The sequence below is a fragment of the Lutjanus erythropterus genome, chromosome 1 (assembly GCF_056507025.1).
Source record: "Lutjanus erythropterus isolate fLutEry1 chromosome 1, fLutEry1.hap2, whole genome shotgun sequence".
In the NCBI taxonomy this organism is placed as follows: Eukaryota; Metazoa; Chordata; class Actinopteri; order Lutjaniformes; family Lutjanidae; genus Lutjanus; species Lutjanus erythropterus.
In genome coordinates, this window is record NC_139317.1 from 19,784,068 (window position 1) to 19,811,382 (window position 27,315).

A 27,315-nucleotide genomic window follows, 5' to 3' on the forward strand; every position below is an offset into this window, starting at 1 on the left:
GTTCTGACCCGCCATGCCCCCAGCAGGCACTGCAGTATTTCTATAAATCTGAATTTCACATTGCATCATTAGTAAGGCTTTTAGGTATATCTTTGCTAGCGAATGAGCTTCAGATGTCAGACCTTACCTACTGTGCTCTGAACAGATGGTGGATGTCAGATGATGGTTGTGAGGTCGATTAATAACATAAGTCTATTTGTCTGTTTTACCTTCTCTCCCTTGGTCCAGACTACAGTGGGAGCAGGGTCTCCAGTGATGGGGACATCCAGACGCAGTTTGTTGCCAGCCACCACGATGATGGTTGACTCGGCAGTGCGACCCACACAGTCCAGGTGGATCTTAGGAGGATCTTACAAAGTGAGAGAAGCGGTTAAAATGAACAGACAGAGTTTCAAGTGGTGTAGTCTGCACACAACAAAAGAGTAAGTTTGGGGTTACCTTGGCGCGGCACATAGTCAATCTTCACCTCTAAGAAATAAAGCAAAACAGGGAGTGAGAAATCCCAGTAAAATTTAGACTGTGAGGCTATGCCTGATGTTAATTCTGGGTTGTAAGAAGTAAAACATCAATATTACCCAAGAAATTGAGTTTAGCAGAAAGGTTGAAAGCATGACCATCTGGCACAAAAGTGTAGTCTCCTTCATCTTCTGGTACAACATCATCAATTGTCAGTTTGTGGATCCTAAAAAGATAAAAAATTCCTGTTTAGTCCATGGCATCATGAGAAATATACAGGAGAGATGGGACCAAGTCATTGTTCTGCAAGTCACAAGTAAGTATCAAGTCTTTGCACTCAAGTCCCAAGTCAACCCTACCAACATCTAGGAACTACAGAATTGTCCCTAACAATAATTTTGATCAAGAAAAATCAAAATAAAAGTATTGTCGTCAGTCAGTGTCTATTCAGTGTTAGTGATATAGATTCAGTATTGTGACAAAACACCTGTACTAATTATAGATGCAAAATAATGGTTGAGAAAAATATCGTCTCACCCTCTCAAATGCTTCGCAGTGGTTTAGTCCACTGCCTTCATTTAGCCACAGGTCTCTTTTTACTGCCAACATATTTAATATATAATTTAAGCGGCTAGCACCAAATCTAGCAAGGTATTCAGGCTATCAGGGGAAAAGACAAAAATATACACAAATCTATTATATTTTAATTCATCTGCATGCATGCTTTAATCTTCTTCTGACAGCAGCACAGTGTGAATCTCTCTCATTTTCTGTCTGCATGTTTTGTATAATACATTTTTTGTTGACGACTGCATAGTTTTTCTAAGTAAATGAAATACTCTTTTGTATCATTTTGTCCAACTGAAGCACAATAATAATGTTAGTTCTTTGTGGTTCTTTCCTGAAACTTGATTGGATGCTGTCAGACTGGGTCAAACAAATTGGATCAGGGGAAGTGTCAACTTGCTGGGAATGAATGGTCTTAATGTACGTTGATTTAGGAAATTTTAAAATTTCTGGGCTAGGGGGAAGTATCAAGTCAAAAGGTTCAAGTCCAAGCGCAGTCACGGGTCACTGGCATTTTAGTCCAAATCAAGTTGCAATTTGTTTTTATTTCATTAAGTCTAAAGTTATTAAATTCGACTCAAGTCCGAGTCATGTGACTTGAGTTTACACCTCAGATATGCCTTATATGTAACACATGTAAAAGTGTCCTCACCTGCCAATATGTGAGATATTTACTCTGGCGTCAGGCTTGACTTCCACGCCGTTCTTGTACCAAGTTCCCCTCACGTTCTCATCCGACACCTCACACTTAAAGACCGCCTGATCCTTCGCCTTCACTGTGAGGTCCGCGATGCTCTGGTAGACCTCCAGCTCTTTCTCTGCACCGTCAAAAAACACAGTGAGAATGCAGGTAACGGAAACTCTTAAGGCCGTCAGACTTCAGAGGAGGTGCTACTGCAGGAGGCGGTAGAATGAGATGCAATAAGATGATGATATGTGGGGATAATATGATAAAAAATTAGATGCAGCTTTTGCGATGAGATAATATGGTAATAATATGTTGGAGCGTGAGGTGTTCATTATCATTGTGCAGCCTTTGTGTGTTGTATCTTAGCAACAGACACAAGGGATACAACTAATTGAATTTATGGTAGAAAATAAAGTGGGAGGATAAGAGGACCAGATGCAGTAGCTTCAGGCTATTACTGTATATCACAAGAAATAATGTACTTGGGAGTTATTAAAGTTATCACAAAGAAATTGTTATCTGGGCAAGATAACTCACACCACGCTCCTTGTAAAGGTTACTGGAGTTTCACATAAGCGCGCTGCCAGGGAGGGCAAATAAGGTGGGAATGGCATTATAATGGGAGTTCTGCTGTGGACGGAGGTGTTGATCCCTGCTGCACGATGGCAGCTGGTAATTCTTGGCAGGCTCAGTATTTGATTAACAGGCCAGATAAACTTAACTGGACAGAGAACCAGAGCAAAGATCTGGTTTAAATCTACACACAACAAGCCCTGGGACACACACACACACACACACACACACACTAATATACTATAGATCACACATACCAATGAATATATATGCAAAAATGAAAGTATATATATTCAAAATATAGACATGATGAAACTATAACTTCTACAAGAAAGCACAAAGGATTGATGGTTGTCATGTAATGACTAGGATTTTTTGGTTCTTCATGAATAGTTTTGTTCTGTGGAGTAATGGCACTGAGATGAAATGGTTACTAGGTGATAAAAAAAAATAGGGTGAAACTATATCTGGGTTTTTCATTTTGCCTACGTCCATGTGTGGATGAGTTTGAACCGTCCCCATCCATCATTTTTAGATCACCTGTGGATTGAAATTAAGACATACAAGCATATCTACTTTACATGTTAAACTGCAAATCATTTCAAGTCCAAAGTATACTAAAAAGCATCATACTAATAAACGAACTCTGACAAATCAACACTGTCTAAGAATCGTCTTCTGAGGGCTCCAGTACAGATATTTCATCGGCATCATCAGGCTGCTGTAACTTGATACAAGAGGAAATAGAAAGATTTGATTTTCCACTCTCATGGAAAATCTGCCCCTAAAACATTGAAGCAAAAGAAAGATAAGGTTGCTGCAGGTGATACTGAGTATCATGAAAGTGTAGCATTTTTAAGGTTCAATGTGTGACATTTGGCAAACTGTCCAACATCACTCCAAACTATTAGCGGACTATTGAGACTGCTGCTCACTATAGGTTTTTACAAATTTTTCATACACATTCACAAGCTTGGCTTAATCTGGTTTGACTCAGCATATCAGCCAAACACGACAGGGATTTGTATCTCCATTACAACAGGGCTACCTGTTTGATGGTGTATCTTTTAACTTAGCTGGAGTTGAGTGGCTGTAACACTTAATTTCCTACAAAGTCTTCACAATAAAATTTCCCCATTATTTTATCATTTGAATGCTTTCATTATGAAGCAGCAAAATCAGGAAATGCTGGGTTTTCAAGTGCTGATGTGATCATGTGATCATGAAACAATAAAGTGAAGCAGATACTTGAAAACACAACTCAGCTTGGTGCTTTGAAAACGGCAATGGAAATGCAAATCCGCACTTGTAAAAGCCATATTTGCCGTAGCTACCTGTGGCTGTATTTATTTGTTGCCATTAGCTAGTTTGCTCAGTTAGCTGTGCAGCTGGTGGGCCGCGGCTGATTCCAGTCTGCTTGGAGTGGAACGTGAAGCACTAACAGTTTTATTACGGGGAATACAGTATTGAGGGGGAAACAAGAGAGGCATGAAGCAGGAGAGGAGCCAAAGGGAGGTTGGGCACCAGAATATTTTCCACATCTAACTTGTGAATTAAGGATTTATTTAAATGAAACCTGAGTTTGTGATTGTTGGAACAGTGGAAAGACAGACCAAGATGGATTTGTATCTGTTCAGTTTGAGTGAAGTGTGTTTTAACAAAGCAATATAGTCTCACTTATGTAAAAGAAAGAAACTTTAGAAGATGTGTGGCTGTATTTTTCTGTATAATACATAATACAAGTGTAAGAATATTTCCTTTCATGACATTTTGAGTTCATTTTGTTTATTTATTAGACTAAAATACTAAGAGAGCTTATGAAACATGCAAACTTAGGTGGGGGTGCAGAAATCTCTACAACAGAATACATAGACATCTTTGCATAATGTCAAAACTGTTATTTCTTCACATTCTGTTGATAATTTTAGTTTATTTTTTGAATGTTTTAAATTAAAATTTTGACCATATCTCACACATTGTACCTTTACATGTTAACATAATGTATTGTGTTTTCTGTTAAAAACTAGTGAAATTTCAGGCTTTTTTATTTTTACTTTTTGCTTTCACTCTATGATGACATAGCAGCTTTTGAATAAAAAAGTGTGATAAAGATACATTCAATCAAAATAACAAAACAACAACAACACAGAACACAACGACAGAGAAAACAAAGAGCTGAGGGACAAACCGGGGCACTTGTGCAGACCTGTGCCCTTCAGGTGAAATACGGTCCACGTCTTCTAACTTTAGCTGGCATATGGACTTACGTCGCCGCAGTAACCTTGGCAGAATGATGCAGGCAATGGCAAGAGACACTGTCCAAAGATAGACAGCATGCCAGGAGTGGCAAGGCCACCCGACTATTGGTAGGATACGAGAATGTGCACTGGGAGTGTTCATCATCACTGACAAAAGTGTTTTCATACTGTACTCCGCATGACCGCCACTCACCCTGCACCAGGAGTTCAGCCATGGACTCGCCGCCATTCGTTTTAACCTTGTAGTGGCCGCAGTCTTCCTTTGTGGCCTCGTTGATGATCAGGACGTGTTTGCAGCCGTCTTTCTTGAAGCGATACTTGAAAGACTCGTCTCTGGTCAATTCCACTCCGTCCTTCTCCCTGCACAGAAATTCACACCACAACCAAAGTATCATAATTAAATGTATGAGCAGGTCTTTAAGAGCTGGAGGAAAGCTTTGTTCCTTTATTTTGCATTTCAAGAATAAACAATCTCCCACCATACAATATATGACATTTTTTTACAAGACACAAAGTCCACATTTTGGTCTTGTGAAGATTATTAAGGTCCATATACTGAGTGAAAATAGCGATATTTAATTTAAAGCTTTAGAAAACACCCAAATGGACCTTTGAACTTGACCTTTAACATAATCTGTTAAAAATGTCAAAAACAAACACACATGCACAGACTAGAAACATTTAAATACCCTAGAGAAGTGATGTATTTGACAGGTCCATAAAGGTTAGTAAATCAGATTTATCAACAACACTGTGCATTGATTTTTGTCTGTTTTACACTGTGATACTTCTTACCTTTTGTCATGTTAAATTTATCTCACTTTCACCATTAATCATTTGACTTTTTACCCCACACATATTGATCTTTGGCCTCTATTCCAAGAACATTATTCTGGACTAAAATAAAAGCCCTTGCACGTTTGCTGCAGCGTTCTCCTTCAGATAAAGGTCACATGGGACATACTAAAAATGCTGATGTGACCTTTTCGTTGAGGTGATAATTTACGGCTTGCAGCCGTACTTCAGTCTGTCATGGAGACACAGGGCTCTGCCTGTGGACATGACAAACTCAAATGCCATCTGCTGGGTGTCTGAGCAATGAACACTGTGCAAGAATGAAGGAAAGTTTGCTTTTAATTCAAAGAAATTCTATTAATTTGAATATTGATTTTGTATTTTAGCATTTTTATAACCAAATGCCTTATCAACTGAACCTATATGGTTCACATCTTTTGAGTTTTATTTGTACAATTAGTTTTAGGTGATGCTATGTTTATTGAGGTTTAGGGGAGAATGGGATTAAAAAAAAAAGCAATTTACCCCCAGATGGCTCATAATTTCAGTGGATAGGAGACATCCTGAAACAAGTGTAAATGTTTTCAAGGTGCTTCTGTCTCATTTTTCTTTGCTTAGAGGACAACAAAAGCAAAACTGGCTCATCTTACCCCACTCTCCACTACCTTTAGGATTTATAATCCAGCAGCATGAAAATGTAACTCCTGGCAGACAGATGATTTGTGAATGTAAAGAAGAATTACTAACCATTTTACGTTGGCCCCTTCCTCTGAGACTTCACACTCTAACTCCACCCGCTCGCCCTTCATGACCATCTGATCCTCCAGATTCTTCACAATCAGAACAGGAGGCTCTGCAAGAAAACAGAGAAGAATGAGAGACTGAACTACAGCTGGTTCGGACTAACAACAGTTAATCTAATCTAACATTAGTCCAAATCAGAGTTGACTTAAAATAGGTTTACAATGAGCAAAAGTCTATTGCACAATTAAAAAACGAATGCCTGTTCAGTAAATCCAAGTTTTGTAAACTGATATTAAGTAGTAATTCAATATGGAGATGCTTGTTTACCCAAATTAAAATAAAAAATGAATAATTAAAAATAATTAGCCTACTCATGATGGCTCAGCAGAGAAGCTCTAATTTCTCCTTCATGGAGGAAAACCTGTTGGCTGAATGGATGGAGCAATACGGCCAAATAAAAGAAGAGTTAAGAAATGGAAAACAGCACAGTAGAAAAAAGAGCCTGTCTGGCAGCAACTGACTCACTGTTTTAGCTGATCAACTGGAGTGAAAGAAAGAAGAGACACCTCATAAAATTTAGCTGGGTTGAGTCTGTCCCTTAACTTTCTTCAAGAATCCAAAAAAGCAGCCATTTAAAGAGTTAAACATCCTCAAGTGTAAGTTTAAAGTTAAGACTGGATCACAGTTTACATTAAGTTTTGTTGCAACAGAAATAAATATCATTTCTACTTTTTTATGATCCCAGAGGGCAACTGTTTCACCAGCAAAGAGCAACAGAGCAATTTAATCTTGTTAAGAGTAAAAACTAAACTAAGGTTTAAATTGAAGTATAAAGATTTATATGTGGTCTTTCTTAAACTTGGTGCAACATAATTTAAAGTTTAACCATGGTTTAATCATGTCGAAAAATTAATTAGTGCGACCCACCAATCTTGCAAATGTATATACTCTTGATTTGTTATGTTGTGAATTTCCTTGAAACCTTTAATTACCTTTAACAAAGAGCTCAGTTGTGCATTTCTCATCTCCCACCACACAGGAATAAGCTGCATCATCCGCCAGGGAGCAATGGTTGATGGTGAGGTAGCGCATGTTGCCAACACTCTCAAAGATGTACCTTGACAAAGGCCAGAGAGAGTTTTTAGGGATTTTAATACAGTGTTTGCGACGAAATGTTGAGAGCATGTATGTGATTTAATTCAGATAAATAACTCTAGGACAAATTGAAAGTATGAAAATGAAATATCACACATGTGGGTTGTAAAATCCAAAAGGACATTAAGAATGTTTGTATTTGCTCCCGGACACTTACTTGCTAGTGATGCAAAAGGTTTGGTGTTCATCCATCCATATATCGATGAAAACAGAGAGAAAAAAAAAGAGACAGAGACATGAAAAATCAGTACATGTTGAATGCTTCATTATGTACAGGTACAGCATGTTTGTTTTAGCTGAGGTGAATTGTTTCCAGCTCCTCTTTAAATTCTAACCTTCCTGTTGGATGAATTTCTTGTCCGTTCTTCAGCCATTTCACCTCAACATCTGGATTGGCAACCTCAATGGCCAATTTTATTTTATGTCCCTTTGTCACTTGGTAAGCAGGATCCAACTTTTTGAGGAAGGCTACGTTTCGGAGAAGTTAAGACATACAATAAACAGTTACAGTTAGGGCTATACTTTACATTTTGTCTGGATCAGCCTGTTATAAAATTTCTACAAACCTGCACTTTTCTTCTCTTCTTTCTTCATCTTCTTCAGTCTCTTGAGCATGCCTCTCAGGTCCGTAATGCCATACTGAAAAGCAATCTTCTCATATTCTGTGGACGGAGCGTGACTAAGAATCTCCCACACGTCCACGTCAGGCTCTGTGCTCGTCTGCACGGCTCTGATACACGAAAACCAACAAGAGGAAGATGTTAAAACCAGCCAGTTAGCCCTAGGATGTAGGCTATATCAGCATCAGATGACTTATCAACTTCATATATTGTTTACTACTTTATAGCACACAAAACTGTCCATGAAGTATTTATGTAAACTCTATTCTTAACTGTGCATTATAAAAAAGAGACATTATGTTCACATAGTTTATGTATAAAGCTTGTTAATTCATTCATATTTCTGAATTGGATTTGTCAACCTTTTAGAAAAACTAGATGAAAGGAAAGAAGGATGACAATGGAGTGATCTGACCTCCTCCTCTTCTCTCCCTCTCACTGATCTGTGTGTTTCTACCTCACCTGTCCACCAGGTGCCCTCAGCAACTCTTCTATTTCATCCAATCACCTACAGCCTTAGTTAGCAGCCGTGTGTCTGCAGCTTCCTCTTTGTGCACCTGATTTCTCTTAGCTTATTTGCTGATATGTTGCTTGTTGCAAGCTGTGTCAACTGTCAGATCGTTTAATTTTTCTTTTTTCACATCCCCTGCCTTGTTTTCAGCTATCTGTATTTGAGCCCACATCCGTACATGACCTCATAAATATTTCTTCTCTGTTTATCAGTAGTGTAAGTATTCATTCCTTAAGTAAAAGCAGCAATGTCACAGTCGACTAACATTCAAAAACAAGTAATATAAACATCTTAAGTACAGAATTATTATCAGCAAAATGTATAAAAAGTAAAGGTACTCATTATGCAGCAAATGGCCCTGATGAGAGTCATATTATCATATATTATATTGTTTGATTATTATTACTGATGCATTACTGTGTAAGCAGCATTTTAGTGTTGCCAGATAATTATGGTGGTGTAGTTTGGGTGGTTTAATCTACAACAATGTAATATGCTGGTGATGAAGCTACCTAAAGCTGTCAAATAAATGTAGTGGAGTAAAAAGTACAACATTTGTCTCTGAAATGGACAGTATAAAGTAGCTCACAATAAAAATACTCAAGTAGTAGCACCACAAAACTGCACTTATGTACAAAGTAGAAAGTAAGGAGTAAATCAGCTTAGTTACTTTCCACTACTGCTGTTTAAAACTCTTGTGAGCAACCATCGAACAGTAGGTTTTAAGAATCAAAATGATTGACCAACACTATTTTATTAATACCAGACTGTAAATTATTTCTACATATATATTCTATCATTTTTTTATATAGATTAGAAAAAAAATATTTCTTTGTGCTATCAGTCTATAGATTCATCATTAAACATTCACTGTATCTTTGCTAATTATTACGAAATAAAATTTACATCACTGAATTTCTGACACATTAAGATGCATGCAGAAGAAAGTTTTCTTGCCCAGATGTGCAGACAACATCTCAGCAGTTTCTTACCGACTGGAGGATTTTAAGAAACTGCTGCTCATTCACAGGTAGAACCCAAGCGGCAAATATGACAAAACAAACCAGACAAGTTAAAACACAGCATTTCAAAAGCATTGCAATCAGCATATTTAGAAATATGCCTTTAAAACAAATTAGATATTACACCCGTGGTTAATCAGTGAATCAAAGCTGCAGAAATATAGGCACCAATAGCCTCAGGCCAGTTAAAATCACATGAACAAAAACTCTTTGTTGGGGGTTTGACATGGTGTCCAATTATCTTGTGCACAGCGGACAATCTGTTAATGGTGTGTGATACACAGAGGTGATTTTTGACGTGCTGGGAAGGTGACTTGTGTTGTTGAGTGGAGAAGAGCAAGTGAGCTCTCAGAGAATCTTGTTGACCAAACGGGGAAAACCATCAAAAACATGTCAAGAGAGGGAAAAAAACAGTAGAAACTCTGTGCCTGATAGGTATTAATGAAGAATTGCTCTTTGAGTTATTCTAGTATGACTGAGAAGACCTTCAAGACAGAAAATACAACATCAGTCATCACAGTATTAATGTAGAATCTGATGAGTGTGAAATAAAAGTGGGAGAAGATAACTTTAACTAGACAGGACCCGTATGGTGGCAAATCAGGACTTAAAAGGATAATTCAGATTTTTTTGCAGTGGAGCTGTATGAGGTACTATTCCATGGTTAGTGTATTACTCATGGTAAAAGGCTGGTTGCCACACTCCCAGTAGTCCCAGTATTGCTCATTCACTCTATCCAAACCAACCAAATTCCACAGGCAAAAACAGTAATTTAACCTCACAGAACAAGGGAGTTGCTGGTCCACCACTGCCTTGACTGGTTAGTTTGTTTGTGTTATTGTGTGACTTTGCCAATCTGAGTCTGGTTGCATTGGAGAGTGCAATTTCTGGCTTATATACTATGGTTTGCCATCAGTAAAAGGCTGTCTGACAGCAAGGTGAAGCAGTGACAATATCCTAAATATAGTGTACACTTAAACTGATACAGATTTTTTTTGGGTGGACTCTTTTTTTAAGTGGCTAAAATACATTTTATGGTTGACCCGGTCCACAATTGCATAGCTTGCCACATCAGTACTCCTGCTAGGAGTGGGTCAACCACCATCTTAGTAATACACTTACTATGTGTAAGTACCTCACATAACCCCACTCTAAAAAATCTGAACCATCCCTTTAAATGGCTGCATGTGTCTATATTTCAATACGGTAGTACTTTGTATTTTCACTGGCAGAGATATAAAATGATTTACAAACTCAAAAAGACACAAAGGATCATGTCACATTAACTTATCATCATGCACTGTGAGTTAAAGTACAGGCTTACTTGCATACAGGGTAAGTGTTATTAGGTGATCATTCCAAATTTTAGTTTGAAAATGCAGGAGAAATATCTTACTCTCTGAAAACGCAGGATGATCCAGAAAGAATGAGAGCAAGACAGAGAGAGATTATTAAAAAGTGGCAAAAAAAAAGTTGTTACCTAATCATGAAAGTCACTATATTGTAACTGCTTACCTCTTTTTTAATAAGGCACTAAAGTCCAGTTCTCCTGAGTCGTCTTTTCCATCTGTGCTACTGCAGAAATATCAGTCACCAGCAGCAAAACATCATCATCACAGTTTTTTCCAAATAAAAGATACATGCTTATACTTGACAGACATGGTTTGTTTTAAATAAAACAAATCCACATTTCTAAACTTTAACACAATCCTGTTTACCCTTGCTCCAATATGCAAGTGTAGAAGGATACTGAATGGTACTGTACAATAAAAATACTCAAATACTAAAATCATGCTAAGATTAAAAAAGAAAATCGACTGGACAGTGTCATTCTTTAAGACTGAAAGGAAATGAGTGCATTTAAGGATAAAAGAAGTGAATGTACAGGCAGATGTTTTACTGGACAGACACGTGTTGCCATGTTTGAAGGAACAGTTTGACATTTTAGGCTTATTTATCTATCTATGTTTGCATGTTTGGCTAAGCATAAAGATTATTAGCACAGTGAAACAGATCTGCTTACAGGACCTCTTATTAACACCTTACATGTCATTTGTTTAATCCACATGAAAAACTAAAGTCTCCTTCTTATCTTAGCTACAATTTCAGCACATGATTTCCCACAATTTAACTTGTTGAACAAGCCACCAAGCAAGTGCAGAAGTGCACTGCCAACTCCAGTTTGTTCAGTGTCACTGCTAACAGCTTATAAGCTACAACAGACTTTTGTTTAGGCTGTTGTCTGCAGCTCCCCTGCCAGGGCTCAGCCTGCCAGCTACTGTTAATAAAACATGGACACTAACAGGCCCCTTCTGCCCCTTAGAGGAAAAGAAGCATTTCTGATATTTCCCCAAATTATATATGCATATATTTTCCTCCTTTTAATATTTGAAAACTAATGCCATTAAATAAAATAAAAAAAACAAACATTATTTTTGACTTAGGGGTGACAAAATATGATTTCAGTTGAGCATTAAGCTTATTTCAGGCTACCATGGATGGAGTAAACAACTGTGCACCTAGAACTGATTGCCTGGCACATATGGCAAAAAGCTACAGCTTCCAGGTTTGTGTCCACAGTACGCAGCCCACTGATCAGGCACAGTATTCTCCTGCTGACCCCGGCCAGAAATTCCCATTCAACCCATAGACTTTAAATTATGATGATGCCGCAGATTGTTTTTATTGCTTTTACGGCTCATGGAAAGTTTTACAAATATAAAACTTGAAGGGATCAAAAATTCTGACTACAAAGAGTCATAACTGAGCTTGTTTTCAATTTGAGGTTTTACAGGCTTCTGGTGAAAAAGGTATTTGGGCAGCAGAGTAATTTTTTGTTGTAATACCACATGTGGCCACTGGGCAAAACTGAAGCAAGGCTGAGCAGTGACACTGCGTCCAGGTTCTCCTTTATGCTCCATCCCATCCCATATACAAGAATCCAATTTTACTTGTTTTTCAATTATAATTTTGATATGTTTGTATGAATTCATGTTGAATTACACAAACCTTTGTTTTAAGGAATGTCTAAGAATTCACCTGAACCTGAGCGTTCATGATATCTTAATAAATTAAGGTTGGCCAGTCAGCTGTCACACTCCTTCACTGTTGCCCCTCGCAGTCTGACGCTGCTATACTGTAATGTTACGACTACACTCAAGCTAATTTTAGCTCTCCATCAGTAGTAACAATGGCTGTTCTCTGGAGGTTCAGACATTCATACTTCTCTTTTTTGGATCATTTCCTTTACATAAACGATGGGGAACCAGAGATTCTGATGGAATTGTATATTTATTTGTTTTACAACCTGCAACACAGCAGCTTTTCAGCATTTTCCCATCTCTTCTGTTATATGAAACCAAGAGTTTTCCACAGAAAGGGGCGTGGCTTTTCTCACTCTGGCTTGATGATGCATTACCGGTCTGACATGTGGTTTAGCCTTGCTTCCAGTCCTACTAAGCTATGTTAACATAAAACACAAATTGTAAAAAAGCAAATGAAAACTACTTCCAAAATGTCAAACTATTCCTTTAAAGCCATGAGCAGCAGCAGTCATCCAAGCAAGAACAATACAAAACACTCAAGGTTAAAGAACACTGGAGGGTCTGCTCGACTCTAATCAGTGGGATGAAAGATAAAGACAAGGGCATAGATTTGACTGTGTGCATGTCTCCTGCCTCTGATCCCAGGGCAGCAGGATTAGAAGCTGAGTCTCTGGTTTATGCGGTGAAGTTACAACACACCAGAGCTGCGCTTCCTCTATGTGGCAACCGTGTGGAAGAGCACGACAACTGAAAAGCCTGTGTGTCTTAGCACATCCTGCACTTTCAGCACGATCAAACCACCGTCAAAGCTCACGCTGCCGGGTAGCTGTTTGTGCAGCTGGCTCTGCTGTTTTGATTGAGACCCAGGAGTAGATCAGAGAGAGCTGATGGCTGCAACTAGCACACGTTACTTCACGGTTCAATAACCAAATCACTACGTATCAGGATCTGTCTGAGTCAAAGGTTAACACAATGTCAGCTACTATAGTTAGCCACTACTGTACATCCAGGATCTAAATCTGAGTCCTCTCAGCTCTCTCGTGGTCTTCGTCCTGTGGTCGTTCTATCAAAATTCAGCAGATGGGAGGCTGCACCATCCACAACGCTGGCTCTGTTTGACTTGAAGGCAGAGAAGAAACAGGCCGCAGGGTCCTGATTTCTCTGTTCTTTAACAATCAGAGTCCTCAGAGTTTGAATACGAGCCTCCATTGTTGCAACAAACCACTTTACTACCTTGATTGTGGTCCACTTCTCTTCTTACCAGCTTCACTCCTAATAGGTTAGCATTTACTCAGTTACTACACAAAACATGGCGATATTCCACTGAAGTTTGGCAACTGTGTTTGTTTATTTTCTTTTTTCTTTTTAAGCTCTTATCAAGCTTTAATTAAACCTGTCCACAAACTAATGAATAAATTCTGCTAATGATCAACTTTGCTTTTGATATGCACAAACTTATGCTTATGTATTTTTGGAATCTTAAATCTTATTTCACCTCTAATCAGACCTACTCAACTGGTGACCCGTGGGCCAAATCAGGCCCTTTGATAACCTCAGTCTGACTCCTTGATCATTTATAAATATGAAAAAAGTTTAAATAAATAATCTCTTCAAATGAGAGACAGGCTAATTATCCTATTAATTGGTTATGTCTGTTGTTAAGCACAGAAACAAAAGGTTTTACTCTGTATTTCAGGCTGAATAAAAAAAAGTTAAATGCAATATTGTGCTTATTAAAACTACAAGCTATACTTCTAATCTAGGATTAAAAAGGTGCTTTGTTTTTCCAGTACTTTTGTACATAATGACCTGTATCTAATTGTGAAAACTCATAAGTGTAGAAAAAATGAAAAAGGTGCATTGTTTTACTAACTTTAAAGGCCAGATATGAAAAATGTAAACAACCAGCACTTTGGCACTTAACTTTTTTCACATCTGTCCCTCTAAAAATGCTTTTAAACAGGTCTGCTCTAAATGATCTTTGATTCTTTGTATTATCTCCACTATTCTCTTCACACAGTGAGCTATATATCAAAACACACTATGGATCTGACCTGGAACACACTTATTCAGTGAATATGGATAATTTCTCCACCATATTTTAGTGTAAACTGGTGTAATTTTTGTTACATAACTGTCTCATTTGAAAAGGAAACTGAAGTTTAATTTAAAAAAAAAAAAAAAAGATATAGCAGAAGAAAGAATTCCTGAAATATTCTTACTTCAACACTAATTTGATGCATAATTGTATCAGTTTAGTTTTAAGAGATTTTCAAAATCAATTTCAAGATTGGGTGATTTTTATATTTTTTAATGTTATTTAAAGCTTTGTGGTATTTTAATCATAATAAAACAGATGTTGGATGTTGGAACTTTAATGCCTGGTAGTCTGCACGACATTGCATTCAGATCACACATGATTCCAGGCTGGAATTTTTCTTTGCGATAACATGAGCAAATATTTAGGAGCAATATTTAAAATTATTGACTTAGATTTCTAAAATTGTCTGAGATGACTGATGTAGCATTAAACTTACAGTATGAATCAAAACTCTTAAAAAGTATTAGCTACAAGTGTTTGTAACTGATCAAGGACTTCAGTATCTGACATACAGGGGTTTGCTTAAGGCCTGTCAGGAAAAGAAACAGGTTGACATTTATATGTGTGACAGCATTAATGAAAAATGTGAAATTGATATGGGAAAAGGGAAACTAATCAGTTTTATTGTGATCAAAGGCATTTTGTGTTTGTACAAAGCAACAAAGTCTTATAAAACTTACGTGCGCCTAAAAGCTGTTCTTATGTCGAAACCTTCAACAGCACAAGCCTCTGAAATGCAGAGCAGGAACCAAAGTCACAATCATGTTAGTGACTGAAATGATGATGTTGGAAACAGCATTAGTCACTGCAGCAAACAAACGACAACAAAAGAAAAATAAAGTACTCCAGTAACAGGCCCACTCACCATGTACAGTCAGGTCAAAATTACAGCTGTCAAACTTGTCCCTGGATGAAACCTCACACCTGTAACCTCCAGCAAAGTTAGCCTTGGCAGCAATGATGTGCATCTCAAATGTGTAGACCTGAAACCACATGCATGAGGAGATGTGAGAAGAAGTACGCGAAACATCTTTGATTCAAAACCTTGTCATATATGTGCTCCAGTTTTTGTTAGTGTCAGATTTGGGGTCTTTATGTTATGTGTGTGTAAAGGTTGCTCTCTCCATCTTGTGCTGAAATTTCTGAAATTCTGGGATTAAATTTGAAATTCGGGGTCACGCATTAAGTTTCCCCATAACATTACCTCTAACGTGGCGTGCATGTGGTTCACCATGTTATCAGGATGAGAGACTGAAGCAAGAGCTTACAAAACTCAGGGTGAGAAGTTTAAAACTTGCAAAACACCTTTGTTGCCTCAAAGTAAAATGTTACACATTGCAGTTTTTAACTAAGTCAAATAAAAATACATGAGATAACCAGTTGCTCCTGAGCTCTTCAAATGACAGAATAAAATCACAGATGTGTATTAAAACATGATAATTTCCTTTCTGCTAATAATGTCTCTGTTCCTGTCTCAGTGTCTGCAGCATGAGTCTACCTTCGAGTTGCGGTCGTACAATTCCTTCAGCTGCAGGTGTTTTCCAGACTTGCTGGCGAGGTCCATCCACTTCCCTTTGAACCACTTGATGGTGGGTTTCTTCAGCAGAGATGCAGCATTCACTTTAGCCACAAATGTGATGTTTCCACCTGCACAAAAGAATAGCTTGTGACGTGGTTTAACAACATTATCCATCAGATTCTGACATCCAGTGCAGATTCGACTTTTTGGTCTAACTTTATTTTGTTTATTTTATAATGAAATTCTAGAAATTAACAGCATACTTGCATATCTGTGCATATCATTACATTTTATCACTTGGATCAAGAACATACATATCTGGGTGCATGCTCATGCAGCAACCAGCAGCAAATTTCAAATTAAATGACATCTTTTCACATTTTCCAATAACTTGCCTACCTCAGTGTTTGAACCAAAAAGATATAATAATAAAAGTGTAAATTCCAGTGTTAAACCTTGCTGAGATTTGAACAGTTTTCTCTAAGACATAAAAGACACATATTTTAGGTTATTTCCCATATGTTAGAAGTATTCCTGTATGTGAAGTCACTCACCTACAGTGACCTCTCCACTCTGGGGTTTCTCTGTGAAGAGTCCGGTCAGGTCCTGCCTGGTGTCTGGAGGCTGTCCATCTGAAAATCCAACAGGGTCTGAGCTGAATGCCACATGAAGTCAACACTGAATGTTTAATTCACAAGCATTTTAGAAATGAAAACCATCTTCATTCAGTGGACTGATGTTGAAACCAGCATCTCATGAGCTTGGATACATAAAGGTTTCATCTGTTCTCAGGAATGTTGTGAAATATTTACTATTCCTGTTTTCATTTCATGCATGAAGCTTTGGGTAAAGGCTAGAGTTTGAGCATTGCTTCTGTCATCAATATGTGTCATTTGGTCAATTATATCACATTTAATGTTAGATTTATGCTTTAATATTACATGAAACTGTCATATGTGGTTGGTTTGACAGTGGAATTCATGAGACCATTGTAAGTATGTTATGACAGCATTGTCAGCATCTAATTTAGTCTACCTTGACTGGGAACTGACAGTGGCCAGTTTGATGACAGGAAATACAGTAAAAAGGTGGTTTTCTTGTTTGGGTCCTGGCACTCCGAGGCAGCTAGCTCAACGGATAACCAAACTAACTAGCTGATGCCAGCTATAGATAACAGCAGACAGTGGTTAGCCTACTTTAGCAACAACTAAACATGCTAATTTAAACGTGTAATACATCTACTGTAGTGTACAACAATGTGGCATTTCAATTAACTTTGAAAAGCTTTACTCGAAAAGTGTAAAGGTTGACAGTAATTAACAGGGGTGTCAAAATTAATCGTTTCTAAGATGCATCGCGATGCGGACGTGGACGATTCTGCATCGATGCAGCGACAGAACATACCTGATTATAGCGTCGAGACGTTCCGTTTTGATTTTCCGGCCGCGGCTGAACAATAACGTTCTAAAATTCAAAATAACTTCCTGGTAGCAACCAGCGCGTAGCAACCACCGCCGTAGCCAGCGCAACATGGCGGAAGCAGATTACTAAGAAGAACAAGTGATTAAAAACGCACCTAGTATTTTGCAAACAGATTTCTGGGCACATTTCAGATTTTATGAACTTGCTGGTAAGCACGAACTGGACAAGACACACGTTGTGTGTTAAGTCTGTCACACAAAAATCAAACACCTTGAAAATACCACTAACTTAAGAAACCACGTTAGCCGTTTTCACTCTGAGAAGCTAACGCCTGGCGCTACTGAGAAAACAACGAACCCAGCGCAGAGGACACACTGTCAACTTTGCTGCCCAACTCTGAGAAAGGGAAGAGAATCACCTAGTGTTTCCCTGTCGATTAAACACAAAATTTAATTTGTACTAGTCGACTAGTCTATCAGTAAGAAAATACTCAGAAAGCAGTTAAAATTTAACACAGCTTACTAGCTAGCTAACTGATAATGTTTAACACCATTTGAAGCAGTAAACTAATCACAAGTCTACAGTCGCCGAATCGTATTTTAAATGCGCCGTGCAATACATTGCACATTAACCTACAAAACATGACAATATCTCATTGAATGCGACACCTTTTCAGACCGAAGAGGATCACAGTGTCTGGGGTTAAACAACATCGTTTACCTGGAGCTGACGTTAGCTGCTAGCTTGCTACACAGTGCGGCTAATAGTATCAGAGCTAGCGACAGCAGCTGCTCTGTCTGTAGGTTAATGTCAGTGTCTGTGCTTAATGTGGTCACACATCACTCCAGTCGAGTGGTTATGGATCAGATTATTCTGTCACAGTCTACATTCAACTTTATTTCCATTTTCTATATCAAAACACCGCGCTAGTTTTACGAGCTGTCACCTGTCCGACTCTGCTGATTAAAAACATCCGGGATTGGGTGGGACATCAGGGCGTACGCGGTGGGCGAGAGGGGCTGCTGTCTGATGCGGCTGCACTCCCTACTAGTGGCCGGCGGTTGCATAACACCTTCGAGGCAACTGTAACTGGCATTGTACATGAATAAAATATTGATAAATAGTTAGCTAGACCTATACAATTTATTTTACAGTTTACTGTTAAGACTTTTATGCTACTGAATTCTGAAGCACTTTCTAAACAGGGAAAAAGTTCATATTCTTCTGACTGCTTGTATTAATTGATGAAAAAGTAGCCATGTGCAGTAATATAGAAAATTGAGGATGCATTGTATTGTGAAATCGAATCAAATCGTTGACAGGATAATCGTAATCGAATCATGAGATCAGTGAAGATGCACAGCCCTAGTAATTAATGAATGAACAAAGGAGGAAGTGAGTGACTGAATGAATGAATACAAGGACTTAGTAACTCACCCTCAGCCGGAGGAGCATCCTGGGTTGGGGCAGTGGTCTGCTCCACTGTGGGCGCTGCTGCAGGTGGAGCGGGGGCCGGTTCAGCAGGGGTCTCAACTGGTTGTACATTGGACTCCCCGGATCCATCAGCAGCGGCCTCAACTGCAGGAGCCTGTTCTGGTTCAGCACTGGACTTTTCGGGTCCATCAGCAGGAGCTTCTGTGTTACCATCACCACAAAGGAGACACAAGTAAGCAGTGCAACAAAAAACATTTGATCGATTAAAAAGTAATTAAAGCAAGTGTCCAATCTGCATATGTTAATTCACATTTGGATTACAGTTTACAATAATGTACACAAAATTTTGAGTAGTGACTAAGGAACTTATGAGGAACGAATGAGGAACTAACTGTTAATGAATGATTATTTAATGAGTAACTCCTGATCAAATTTTATAGCGTTTCAGGAAAGACTTGATCATTAATGAATTATAAATAAGTATTTCCCTAATACTTCCTAATGGAGGACTATAGATGATGAGTTACTAGTGAACAAACTGAGTGATCCTCTATTAATGAATAATTTGGTAATGATTAGTTCATGAATATCTATGAATCAATCATACTAATCACTTTCTTTATGAATGGTTCCTTATTAACTCTGAACCAGCCAGTGAACAGCACAAAACCAGTAATAGCTCATTTTTCACTAATTATTTAAACATTAATTACTCTTCTTATGTCCTGCTAAAGTACTCTTTATAGTGTGTAGTTACCAAGCAGTTCCTCATTACCTTATGATTAATTACTCTTTTTGTGTCCCTTAAGTGACACATAATACTGAGTAGTTACTGAGTAGTCCCTCATTACCTCAGGATCACTTTCATTAGCGTTACCCACATTTATCCAGAAAATGAGAAGAATGTAACATATGGACATTTTGTGTACTAAGAAACCTAACATAACTGTACTGTTCAGTCTATCTGATATTCTTTTAAACACTGACTTGACAGAGTGAAAATATTCTTTGGCGAACATTTATCACCCAAATATTTCTCCTGTCTTATCATCTTCGAATGGTCGACTGACTTTCCACATGTTATCAGCTGCCTCTCATGCCGATCCTGAGCGCCAGTCAAGTGGTGGTTACTCATGAGGAAATAATGTGCGGGTGTGAGGGTCAAGGTCAGCGTGCAGACAGAGTACGGGTGGCTATGATATGAGCCATAAACAGTCTCTTGTAGCACAGTGGGCCCATTAGTCTGCTGCCTTTCTTCCAGATTTGTTTCCAGCTTATCAAATTCAAACAAAACAACCTCAGCGGGTCACATCGACAGACTTTTGACACAAATGTTGCTGTGACACACTTAACACACAGTCATTCCAGTATACAGTGCAGAGTGCTCTATGGGAAATGGTTGTGACTGAGGAGTGATGGAAAATATCCTTAAAGAAATAGTTTGACATTTTGTGGAATATTCTTTTTTTCACTTTCTTCATAACAGCTAAATCGATACCACTCACATGTCGATACAGTAAATGTAAAACTACAGCCAGCAGACAGTTAGCTTAGCTTAGCATAAAGACTGGAGGCAGGGGGAACAACTAGCCTGACTCTGTCCAAAGGCAACAAAAATCCACCTACCAGCATCTCTAAAGCGTATTAATTGAAATGTTATATCTTCTTTTTGTCATTGTTTGTCTGATATAAAACATTAAGGAAAGGTATAATGTAAAGTGAGCAGGTCTTCATGGTGAAATATTTGTTTTATCACAATGACCCGCTCACTGTATGTTATCCCTTACATGGCTGGTACTAAAATAAAATTAATAATCTGACACAAAATATAGTAGATTAAAAATAGATTTTACTGATTTAATGATTTTATTGCTTCTGCCATGTCCACCAAAATCTTTGAAGAGAGCTGCATCCATAGCAACAGTCTATGTAGAAATAACAAGCCCATAAAATATGATACCTCTGTGGTTTAAACATCCATAATACAAAGAAACTGACCTTGTTTATAGCTGGACATGTCCTCTGGACAGCTACTTAATGGTTCTGGTAATGATAATGATTGTAATGGTGGTCTTTGTGGAAAAATCTTTCTGGGCCGCACAGTAATTCTTTTGCCTCTGGGGCAAATTGGCAGCAAGTAGCACCACTGATGTATATAGAAAAACCTAGACACAGCATCACTGCTCAGCTTTGTGTCTAATTTTTCCCAGTGGCCACTTGCAGTATTGCTGCAAAAAAATTTAAAGTTTGAATAATATTACCTTTGTCCCATGTCAAATATGCCTCTCTGACAAAACAACTGGCCCCTGCCTGGCCAGCCAGTAAAACTGGTCTACAACTGCCACTGGCCCTGAGATAACTTGAAATAAATAAACCGATTGACCGTTTAAGCTAACTCTCTGCAAGAAATCCAATTAGCATGTTTCCAATACTGTCAAACTATTCCTTTGAGAGAGAACACTTCCTAAGAATAGACCACACAAAGTTCCTTCAGAGATTTGTTGTCTGTCTGATGGTGCAGAATGTGAATTCATGTGCAGAAACATCAAGTACAAGCAGTGCATCAAGTATTTACGGCCTCAGTGTTTTGTTTTGTTTTATTTATTTTTTTTGCATTGAGTGCAGTGAGTCCACTTTTCTTGGTGCTCTGTGACGACTACGCAGAATGCAGGTGAGCGAGCAGAGACCTCAAACACACAGCTGCAGCATCAAAGTCTCCCACCTGGCTTTGATATGACCTTCAGCTCAAACTTGACCTTTGACCCCCCAGCAATCACTGCATAGACGTTGGCATCCTCCTTGGTAATGGCTTTTATAGTGAGGGAGTGCTTGTTGCCGTCAGCTGTGATCACGTATTTGTTGCCACTAGCAATGTCCTTTGAGTTGCACTGCCATTTTACTTTAGCATCAAGCTTCTCGGTCTGTGCTTCAAAGACCACAGAGGAGCCCTCTGCTGCCTCCTGAGTCTTTGGTTTCTTGGCAAATGCTGAAACTGAAGAGGGAGGGTGAGTTCAAAATGAAAAGCCAGCCTTTTGAAGTGTCCATTAGAGGGTGTAGAGTGTAATCTATTCATCTTGAAAGGAAAACACAGGTATTGTCTTGATGAGTGGACATTTTGGACTTTTGTGGATTTTTTGCACATTGTGAGAAAAATAATAACAGCAGGTTTATTCTTTGCACCTTAAATTGTTGTTAAATTGTTGAATGAAATAATAGACCCAAAATATAGAACAACACTCATACTGTAAAAATTTTTAGAGGAAGAGAGAGAGGACAGAGGAGACAGAGATGGAGGGTAGGGAAGGGAAATGGGGCCATTCATATTTTTTAAAAAGAAGAAGAAGGGCTGACTGGGGTTGCTCATGTTGAAAAAGTACAGTGTTGTACAGTCCACAGCACACTGGGTGGGGCTAACTGAAAACCAATGAATTTGACTTTTCTCACACCTCACAGAATGTGAAAGCATAAACATCTGGTTTGATCATAAGTCAGATTTGTGTAGTCTTGGTGTTGTCTTACATTGTTTATGTACTTACAGGTGAATATTTAATTCTGAAGCATCCAAGTTTAGCTTCATTTCAGTCGTGAGAGAGTAAATGTAAACATAACTTGAATTAAAGAATACCCTTGTTCAGGTTCAGACGAGCAGAAGTTAGAGGACTGAAATCATACAGGCTTATTCAACATAAACACTGATTATTTAAAATCATGAAAAACTTAAGTTCCCAGAATTCCAACTCACCGATGGTGTCTGTGTGTTGATAATGTGGCATTTGGAGCCCATTCAAACTGTAATTGTGTTAAAAAAGTGGGAGTTTAAGTATTTACATGTTTTACTTGTTTTTACTTTTAGTTTAGTTTACATTAGTTTGGTTTGGTTTTGTTTAGTCATTTTCCAACTTAAAAGGTGTAGACAAAAGGCTTAGCTTATTATACCGATCCTTTTTAGTTTATATATATATTTATATATACATGCATAAACATGTACACACATACTTATTTTTAAACAAGTAATGTGGTGCTCCCCTTCAGGTAAGATGATGTTCAAAGTCAGGAAGACAGTTTATTGTTATTGTTGTTGTTGTTGTTGTTGTTGTTGTCTCACTGCCTGAGATGTTGTTTATCACAGGATGAAAAGTATTAGAGGCACACAGTCTATAGTCGTCCTTAGTCTATAATCAGGCGGTGAAGTCCATTCACTTTCATTATTTAGCATTCAGTCACAACACGAGCTTGTTTTTTGATTGTGTTGTTGAGGGGAATTAAACTAGACAAAAATCAGTGAACCCAACAAATGACACATCTGGAACATCAGCACACAATTAAAAAAATCTCTCCACATATCATTAAAAGAAATAGGTAAATGGAAAAACAAATATCAGTACCTTGTTTCTGCCATCAGTCTGAAAAACTATTAATAGTAAGATTTACACACATTGTGTAAAACACCAGCTGTTGTCTTTCTTTCGTGCTGGACGAGGTAACTTTCTTTGTTTTAAAATGTTATACAGCGTTCACAGCTCTGTCATTCTCGAACACTTGTCATCTTTAAAACAAGGACCTAAAAATAGTGATTGTAACTGCCAGCCTGAGAGCAGACTTGTGTTTCACAGTAACACCAGGTGTTTGGAAACATGACATGTACAGTATGTAAGCTTAATGCATTTCCAGGTTTAAGTTCTGAACAGTTCAACATGACATCAGAAAAATACACAGAACGACGTGTTGCAAGATGACCTTATGGGTTTAAATATAGGATACATATGTTATGTACTGACCTAATAAATGACGCTGGCGGGCTTCAGCTGCAGCAGGGGCACTGCAGGTACCATAGTTGAGGGATTAACTTGACTCTATTTTTGTGACTTTGGAAACGCACAGTAAGAATGATGTGTCCTCAGTCTGTCTGCAGCCGGCGTCACTTTTACAACAAATCATGTCACGCTGTCACATGTCAGTCAGACAACTTTACCTTTTACACCATTTTATCACATTTAAACTAAAAAGACTCTCCTAATTTTATTTCATATAACATTCAAATATAAATAAAATATTTTTTTTGTAGTAACTGGTAGTAAAATAAAATAACTTTGATTTTGTTGTTATCAGTGAACATACCACATTGTTAAATTATTCTAGTTAATTCTGCAATTTAGCTATTTAAATAAATTACTGTACAATCACTGGAAATAGTTGTTCAACTATATTCATTCAGGTTATTTTAAGAAAATGAAACCGACTGTTGGTAAAGGTTTGTTTTGGTAAAATTTATTGGAGCTATAAGATAAACATAGCAGACAGAACCAGTTTTATTATTTAGAGTCTGTTGATGATCTCTTTGTTTGTCAAAAGACAAGATACTGTTGAGATTAATTTCACTTACTGTCAAATGACAGATGGTAGAATTACTGTAGTTAGACTTTCTTATATGTATTGAGTTGGTTTTTTTTTTCTTTTTTGCCACTAGAAGGCACCATAAACCACTTGTGAACATATTATCCCCTTATTATCACCTTATACACTCACTGACCAATTCATTAGGTTCACCTGTACAATGCAATGTGATCCAGTACAACAGCTGTGCCATGAATTCTACTTTTACTAGGATTATAATTTTTAATTTTTCAGTTTTCGTTGAAATATTGGCTGTAGTGGGTGGTGGTGGTGTACTGGAGTGCATTAAATTGAAAGGCGTTTCTTATATTCTGCCCCTCTCATGTGTGTAAAACGGGGTGAACAAAATACTGGAAACATCTTTCAATACAACGCAGGCCAGTTCGACACCACTACACACAAACTACAACCTCAATAATAAACATGCAGTTAAGCTGATACGTCCCTGACAGTGTTAATCAAAACTAAACATTATTAACCTAGCAAATGCAGAATTTATGGAAGATTTGTTGTATTGGATCACATTAGATTGAACAAATTTACCTAATGAATTGGCTGGTGAGTGTATATATACTGAACCTGTGAGCAAGCAGTTGCTTGTTTGCTCATCCAGCAGCTACAGAGCAACATTATCATTCATTTGGAGTGTTAATGGTCACCTGAAGAAAGTGAGTCCAATATTCACACTCTTTTAGCTCTGTTTTTGGTCTCCCGATGGAAATATTTGGCCCTTGAGCTGCTAAATTCTCTACAATGTTCACCAGCTAGTTGCTAACCGTGTCTGCTACCTGGTGCAGTGGTACAGTGGACTTTTAGAGCTTTTTCATTGAGAACAGCCAGCCACTGCAGCTGAAAATGATGCTATGAGAGCGGCAAGAGTGAACCACAAGAGAAAAGTTGCAGATGAACACCTAAACAATGAGCTGAAACTCTATAAAGCTCTGTAAAGCCGAAGGCAGCTGCAAATTCAGGTGATAATTCTCTGTAAGTTCATCACATACACCTTTTCACGACCTCCTTCACATCGTTACATGTCTTCACATTGTCATTTCATGCGTTCTATAAAAAAAGTTGATTGTAGATGATTTAATCTATCTACAATCTCTATCTTTAATCTTAATATTCTTAACTTTAAAGTGACAAAGCCACCAATGTTTATTGTAAAAAAAAAAGCATCCTGTTTATTGCAGGGTGTTGCTATTAATTAATAGTAATGCTACAGGCTCAAGATGATCATAACAGCTATTGTTCTGAACAAATGACACTAAAAGTCTTGGCACACACAGACTGGCCATTTGTGTTGCACTGTGTCATCTGATACATGAGGGGAAAAAAAAAAGTGGAGAGTCATTTGTCAAGCTGGAATCCTACTGGGCATTTTGGGATCAGTGGTGCATTTTGTGAATGCAGTGATGCTGGAAATGTGATCGTGTCGGTTTCACATCAGACGATGTTTCCAACTGGACTCTAACATCTCTGACGTCTAACTGAGGTCATGACCACTGGCTGAAAGGGATTAAAGTAGCTATCACACCGCTGGAAAACATGTCAAACTAAGGCTGGATAATTGCACATAGTATGTTGTGATTTTAACTACCAGCTACATGAGTACTGGGACGTCACATAACAATGTAACTCGTGCTACCTCAAAAATTTGAATTATTATTATTATTTATGATTATAAATATCGAACACTTTATTTACTTTTTCTTTCACGCCTCTTTCATTTTCATAATGCATATGTCATTCTAATTCTAGGATGTCCATGTCTATAACGCATCATAATGCAGTATAAACATATTTAAAATGTGTTATACTGTGCTTATAGCAATGTAACATTGTTTACATTGTTATGTATAGCTATAAACATGAATAAATATCAATAATTCTTTACAGAAGTAATCACACTATATCATAATTAATAATGTAAATATGAAGTATTATGATATTATAAAATGCTTTACAATGTATTATGATTATTGTTATTGAACCTTTTTCTGAGTGCTTGTTACTATAATTATTGCTATATGCACTATATAACCAACTATACATATTTTTATATTGTATTTTAATGCATTTTAAATATATACACTGTATGCTATTAATGCTGTTATGAAGCGTTATGAATATTTATGAGTGCTTATAACTATAATTATACATTGGCATATGCACAGTATAACACATTATAAATATGTTTATATTGCATTACAATATGTTAAAGACAACGACATCAGAATATGTTATGATTACTCTTATGAAGCGTGATGAATATTTATGAGTGTTTATAACTATAATAATACATTGCTTAAAGGTTGGTATAACACATTATAAATATGTTTATATTGCATTATGATGCATTATAGACTTGGGCGTCATAGAAATAGTTACCTAAAACTTTTTAAAATTACTTAACTTTCAGTTGTGACAAAATGACAAGAAGTGTGACTTAAAGAACACCATAGTTACATGATTAAACCAAAAAGCACAGACGTCCAAATACAAATTTCCATTTAGTTGTGTTAATTGTAATAATATCATAATTCTGCAATCAAACAGGATAATTTATTTACTTTTTTATCATGAAAACAAAGCGCAGGTCTCAAGTGAGCAGTTTCATTGTGGTTTCTAGTTGCTTAAGAGGGGCGTGACCAGACACTGTACAATATTTTCTCACTGATATTATAATTATCACAGTATCTCAGTTCAAGGAAAAGATTGTGCAAAGGAAGTAACATATACCACTAGACACCAGTTGTAGCATGTTGATAAGACGGTGATGAGTGTAGTTAAAATACAGGTCATCAGTACAGTGAATTTTTTGACAGATGTGGCCTGACAACAGGATTATGCTAATATCAGAAACGTTGACATTTACACAATGTACTGTAATGACAGTGTACTTTTCATGCGTGAAGGAAATGTTATGACAAAGTTTTCAAAAGTATCTGAATGAGGAGACTTACCTGGTTTTTTGACTGGCTCTGGCATCCTGAATGATCTCCTTTCCTCCAC

The 27,315-nt window shown here is 37.6% G+C and overlaps 1 protein-coding gene across 1 annotated transcript in view; it reads right to left on the minus strand.

Moving 5' to 3' along the window:
- Positions 1 to 27,315, minus strand: part of mybpc3 (myosin binding protein C3) — a 49,587-nt gene extending 22,272 nt beyond the window's left edge. Inside the window, exons 1-20 of the mRNA XM_084716176.1 lie at positions 27,267 to 27,315; positions 21,632 to 21,901; positions 18,913 to 19,110; positions 16,608 to 16,685; positions 16,033 to 16,181; positions 15,400 to 15,517; positions 15,215 to 15,263; positions 13,667 to 13,705; positions 10,905 to 10,964; positions 9,360 to 9,386; positions 7,803 to 7,966; positions 7,572 to 7,704; positions 7,394 to 7,396; positions 7,074 to 7,198; positions 6,085 to 6,190; positions 4,736 to 4,902; positions 1,676 to 1,841; positions 576 to 682; positions 439 to 468; positions 210 to 349 (exon numbers count right to left, since the gene is read on the minus strand). Coding sequence (XP_084572302.1) covers positions 210 to 349; positions 439 to 468; positions 576 to 682; positions 1,676 to 1,841; positions 4,736 to 4,902; positions 6,085 to 6,190; positions 7,074 to 7,198; positions 7,394 to 7,396; positions 7,572 to 7,704; positions 7,803 to 7,966; positions 9,360 to 9,386; positions 10,905 to 10,964; positions 13,667 to 13,705; positions 15,215 to 15,263; positions 15,400 to 15,517; positions 16,033 to 16,181; positions 16,608 to 16,685; positions 18,913 to 19,110; positions 21,632 to 21,901; positions 27,267 to 27,291 — 2,154 coding nt within the window. The 5' untranslated portion in view covers positions 27,292 to 27,315. The remainder of the gene's footprint in view (positions 1 to 209; positions 350 to 438; positions 469 to 575; positions 683 to 1,675; positions 1,842 to 4,735; positions 4,903 to 6,084; positions 6,191 to 7,073; positions 7,199 to 7,393; positions 7,397 to 7,571; positions 7,705 to 7,802; positions 7,967 to 9,359; positions 9,387 to 10,904; positions 10,965 to 13,666; positions 13,706 to 15,214; positions 15,264 to 15,399; positions 15,518 to 16,032; positions 16,182 to 16,607; positions 16,686 to 18,912; positions 19,111 to 21,631; positions 21,902 to 27,266) is intronic.